The sequence below is a fragment of the Sprattus sprattus genome (genome assembly GCF_963457725.1).
Source record: "Sprattus sprattus genome assembly, chromosome: 15".
NCBI classification, from domain to species: domain Eukaryota; kingdom Metazoa; phylum Chordata; class Actinopteri; order Clupeiformes; family Clupeidae; genus Sprattus; species Sprattus sprattus.
This window is the reverse complement of record NC_137913.1, coordinates 4,872,895-4,877,894: the sequence shown is the minus strand read 5'-3', so window position 1 is coordinate 4,877,894 and position 5,000 is coordinate 4,872,895. Positions and strand designations below refer to the sequence as shown.

Here is a 5,000-nt window from a genome sequence, read left to right as displayed (position 1 = left end):
TATTCACCTGGGCTTCTAAAGTAACTGCATTAAGTAACTGTTACTCATTGTACCATGTACTGCGATATTACAATATCCTGTGTTAACCTAGTTAGCCATAGCGGTTAAAGTGTCCTCATGCCAACTGCGTGTGGTTTGTTGTGACAGATAGAACAAGAGCTAATGCTAGCAGAGGCAAGTTGTGGGTCTTGTTTTTCCGAAAGTGTTAACACAGCTCACGATACGTGTGGTGTGGAAGTTTAGCCTACTGTGCTAACTACTGTGATATTTTTTTAAATTGTGAGGTTACAAAACATTGCTAGCCACAATACAGCTTGGTGTTGGGGGGAATATTACTTTGTGAAAGTACTTGAAACTAGTTAGCATGTAGAAGGAAGGTTAAAGTTGTGTTACAGAGCAATAATTACCCCTGGCAACTTCTGACCATGGGATATAACATAACCTTAGCTAAGATGACACAGCTAGCTGGTAGCGACAAAGTGTAGTATGGTTTTATAATCGCCCGCTGCTAACATTTGCGACCAAAAAGGGCGCAGGATACATCACATCACCTAGCACACGATTAACTTGAGCCATATCTTTCACTTTCAATGAACATAAAGTCATGTGCCTGCAGAAACAGCTGCGAGGTCTGTTGGACAGAGCAGATGCCATCGCGCACCAACACTGACAGCAAGCACTTTACCTCCCCATATCCCGAGACTGAGTTGCGAACAGTCCAGGTTGACCACATAGTCGCCAAGAAACCTGTTGAGGACGTCCACCACCAGAGACTCAAATACCATCTTGCCTCCTGGTTAGTTCACAGTCGCACAGTGTCCATGATAGCTTCGGTTTCGGGATGACAGCTTGTTCACAGAGCGCCAGGTCAATTTCCTGAAATAAACACAGGCGTACAAGGGCGGGACTACCGTCAGATGACGTCAGGGTCAATCCCATGATAATTCCAGGGAACACTGCGCCCTCTGGTGGAGACTCCAAGAACGCAAGAAATTCAAGCTTCCCGGCGAAGGTGGTTCAGGGGCCAGATCACTTTTTGAGATCAGTGGGCCAGATTGATCAGCGTTCTACACAAAAATAAATAAACATAAATAGACTCCTCATGTCTAAAGTGCTCACTCAAGATGGACACAAACATACAGTGAAATATTTGTAACCTGGCTGTCCCCTTTGTACCCTGTGCTTGAATTGAGATGAAAGCCTAATAAACTTCAGAGTAATGTGTAAAATTCTCTCTCTCTCTCTCTCTCTCTCTCTCTCTCTCTCTCTCTCTCTCTCTCTCTCTCTCTCTCTCTCTCTCTCTCTCTCTCTTCCCTCCCTCTCTCTCTCTCTGTATTTGTGCGTGTGTGTGTGTGTGTATGTGTGTGTGTGTGTGTGTGTGTGTGTGTGTGTGTGTGTGTGTGATAAATATTTGTCATGACGTAGAAACGGGAGGGCAGCTAGGATCCTGCTGAGAATGGAGAAGGTCAGTGTTTGAAGTGTTCAGCTCCTCTAAAACGATGTGTTGGTTTCTAATAGTGCGCAAAGCTTTCATACTGTGTAGGTGTGTGTGAGTTTGAAGCTAGTGACGTTAACAAAAGTATTTTGGGGTGGGGGCTAAGGATGCCTTCCTCTTTTGTGAGCGGTTAAAAGGAGATGGCAAACAGTTGGACAGTCAGGATAAATCTAAAGGACATTTCAGACTCTGATATTACCAGGTTAGACCACACAGGAGCCGAAAAGAAGAGAAAAGAACTGTGGAAGGTAGGTTTAATTCGTTTTAAGAATAATAATAATAATAATAATAAAACTTTCTTTTTATAGCACCTTTCATGCTAAATAATGCAGCTCAAAGTGCTTTACAGCAAATACTTAAAAATAGACATACAAACTAGGATGTAGTGCAAAGCAAATAAATAAAACAGAATAATTATTATTATAATAATAAGAACGTTTTCTGCTGTAAGAGGTTCCTCCTCTCAGTACGTTAGTTAACATTCATTTGTTATGTGTATGTAAGTGTGTGTGTATGTGTGTGTGTGTGTGTGTGTGTGTGTGTGTGTGTGTGTGTGTGTGTGTGTGTGTGTGTGTGTGTGTATGTGTGTGTGCATCTGCCACAGTCGGAGTCAGTGACGATGATGATGAAAGTGATGATGAGGAAGGCTCAAGAGTGTGCAGAGCAGATCCTGGGCAGAGATTCCCCCACACCTGGCACCTGCAAACAGCTGTTCCATGGCAACGTCCTCACACCCCATAATATCCCAGAGTTCTTCCTGCCACCGCAACTGATCCGACAGCCCTCGGACCGATCGCTGATGCAGACGGAGACACTCAGCCCTGTGGGGACACTGGCTCTTGTCCAGGAGCGTGGGGACATAAAGAGGACAGCGCAGGCAGAGGGGGGAAAGAAGTGGAAGGAGACGCGTCCATCGCAGGCGCAGACACCCACGCAGGCGCAGACACCCACGCAGACACAGACACCCACGCAGACACAGGTGTTGAGGAGGCCTGCGCACCTGGCTGTGAAGCCACTGGATCAAGGCCGTCTGTACGAGAGCCCACACACACGCAGGAAAGAGTCTCTGTTCCACTGCACCGTCAGCTGTCTGCTACTGGAGCCACACTCTCCTGCAGCAGCAGCGCTGACACACTCACACACACGCGGAGTGCCTGGACGCGCACACACGCATACCTCTGCTGCCCGTAGCAGCGCATCTCCACTTTCACACAGTGCTCTCAGGGAGTCCGATGCTGAGGTGGACACACCCTCCTCCACCTCCGCCGAATCCACCCCTCAGGCGATGACGCCTCCCACTCTTCGCTGGAGCCCCTCCCCCAGCCATCTGGCTCCTCCTCTCCCCTTTGCTCTGGAGCTGTTGCACTGCCAGGAGCGTCTGCACCGAGAGCACTTGCTGCTCCTGCCCACCAGGGGGCGCCTGCGCCTCGCCACTGAACGCCCAGTCCCCAGCCCCAGCTACGACCAGCCCCCTGTCCTCCGGGTCCGCGTGGTGTCGGTGGAGGGCCTGCGTGACGCCGCCGTCGCCGGCGGTGAACTCCGACCCTTCAGCTGCGGTCTGAGCCTGTGCCTGACCCCCGGCAAGCTCCAGCAGCAGCACAGCGCCACCATCAGGCACTGCCGTGAACCGGTCGTCTTCAACGAGGACTTCTTCTTCAGCCAGCCAGAGGGCCTGCAGGCCCTGAGCCGCATGGAGCTCCAGATCAAGGTCAAGGACAAGAGCGGAGGCCTGGGCAGGGTCTGTGTGCTGGGCGCCGTCAGCAAACCACTGTCAGAGCTGATGGCCCTCTAAACACACACACACACACACACACACACACACAGACACACACACACACACACACACACACACACACACACACACACACACACACACATACCCACAAACACACACACACACACACACACACACCCACACACACACACACACACACACACACACACACACACACACACACACACACACAAACACAGCTAACAAAGGGAAAATCATACATGGACAGATGCACACATACAGACACAGACAGACAGCCACACAACTATACCAAATAATTACAGACACAGTCTTTTCACACTTACACATTTCACCCACTTAAAGGCGAAGTCTGCGATTCAGTTTTGGAAAGGTTATTGATACTTGAGGTCAGCAAGTGATCAAATGACACCCTTCCCTTCCGTGCTTATGAGGCACGGTGTAGACTGGCTGCGATTGTTCATGGCTCTGTCCAAGCCACTATGTTTCCTTCCCATTTACAGAGCCTGAACAGACTGAATGGACAACTAGAGGACTGTGAGGAGCGATTAGCTGAATTCCAAAAAAAAGTGTCTTGGATTTGAATTGCAGACTGCATCATTAAGTCCAAACATGAATCTAAAAATAGATATTGACAAATATACACGGCCTTGTCTAAATCAATACAAACTTGTCAGTGCACACACCTCCAGATGTCGATGCAGTCACACTCACAGAAAACTCTCTGCGTTGTGAATCGTGTCCACTAGAGGGCGTATTAGGCTGAATTTACACGGAACACCCCTGCTCAAAATATTTGCGAATAGCTAAGCAAAGTTTTGCGCAGGTGTCTCTACACAGTAAAACAGTGCGCCACCACTCCTAGAGTCTGCTTAATCTTCCTGAAGGTATTTTGCAATCAAACGGGGGTTTTGATAAGCCTTCTAGTAATCCTATGACCGGTTCTCTAGGTCTTCCAGACCTCAACTTGACCTCCAACGTTGCTGTTAACTGCCATTGTATTATTATATTATACTGAAGAAATGGCCATCTGAAAACGCGTTTCTACCTTCTTATAGATCTGTTTTTTGGGCATCATTTATTTTATTTTCAGAGTGCGAGGCAGCTACTTAGAGAGGCCCCATGGCTGCTGATTGTTGGAACAAAGGTTTGAGGAGTCGGAGTTTTTATAAAGCTTTGGGATCTGCATCACCTGGCCTTTCTTATTGATGATTGTAACCAAGCCATAGCCCTGGGCCTCGTTTCCCGATAACGACGTATCTTAGCGGCCTACGTGGATTTTGGCGACATCATAGACTCGTCATTGCCGTAAGTGCGGCGTCGGGAAACCGCTCTGCAATATCCATCTTACAACCGATTTCAAGTCCTTTTTAGCGTTCGGGAAACTAGGCCCTGACCAGTTAATTAAGGTCTATAACTGGTTCAAGTTCACTGAGAGCTCAAATCTCTTGAGGTGCCCAAATTCCTCCTTACGCGTCACGGTGATCAGCTCACCTTCTACTCACTGAACTATTCATAACAACAGTAACTTTCGCATGCCACTGTAAACGTGATTCACTTCGAGCTATCCGTTTATCTAAAGTTATCAGTTAAAAACTTCCCGCGACTGCACTATAGCGTTTCCAATCACACAGGACGGGCGCTAGGAATAATGGGAAAGCAGTGTGTGTGGTATTGCCGTTGGCTCTGCTAGGAGTTGGAACTCGTCCCGCTAGGCTGCAGTTTACTCTCTGCGTACAGTTGATAAAATCA

At 48.2% G+C, this 5,000-nt stretch overlaps 2 protein-coding genes across 3 annotated transcripts in view; one reads left to right on the top strand and one right to left on the bottom strand.

The window, feature by feature from the left end:
* The window catches only part of vps13a (vacuolar protein sorting 13 homolog A), a 53,746-nt gene extending 52,890 nt beyond the window's left edge, over nt 1-856 (bottom strand). For both annotated transcript variants that reach the window (XM_080852973.1, XM_080852974.1), the window contains exon 1: nt 686-856. In XM_080852973.1, coding sequence (XP_080709099.1) covers nt 686-785 — 100 coding nt within the window. In that variant the 5' untranslated portion in view covers nt 786-856. The remainder of the gene's footprint in view (nt 1-685) is intronic.
* A 1,258-nt stretch (nt 857-2,114) lies between these two features.
* Nucleotides 2,115-3,287, top strand: LOC308375756 (C2 calcium-dependent domain-containing protein 4D; the record flags this gene model as incomplete). The annotated part of the gene is made up of 1 exon (XM_080851934.1): nt 2,115-3,287. The coding sequence occupies one exon, from the start codon at nt 2,115-2,117 to the stop codon at nt 3,285-3,287; it is 1,173 nt and encodes a 390-aa protein (XP_080708060.1).
* Between the last annotated feature and the right edge of the window lie 1,713 nt (nt 3,288-5,000).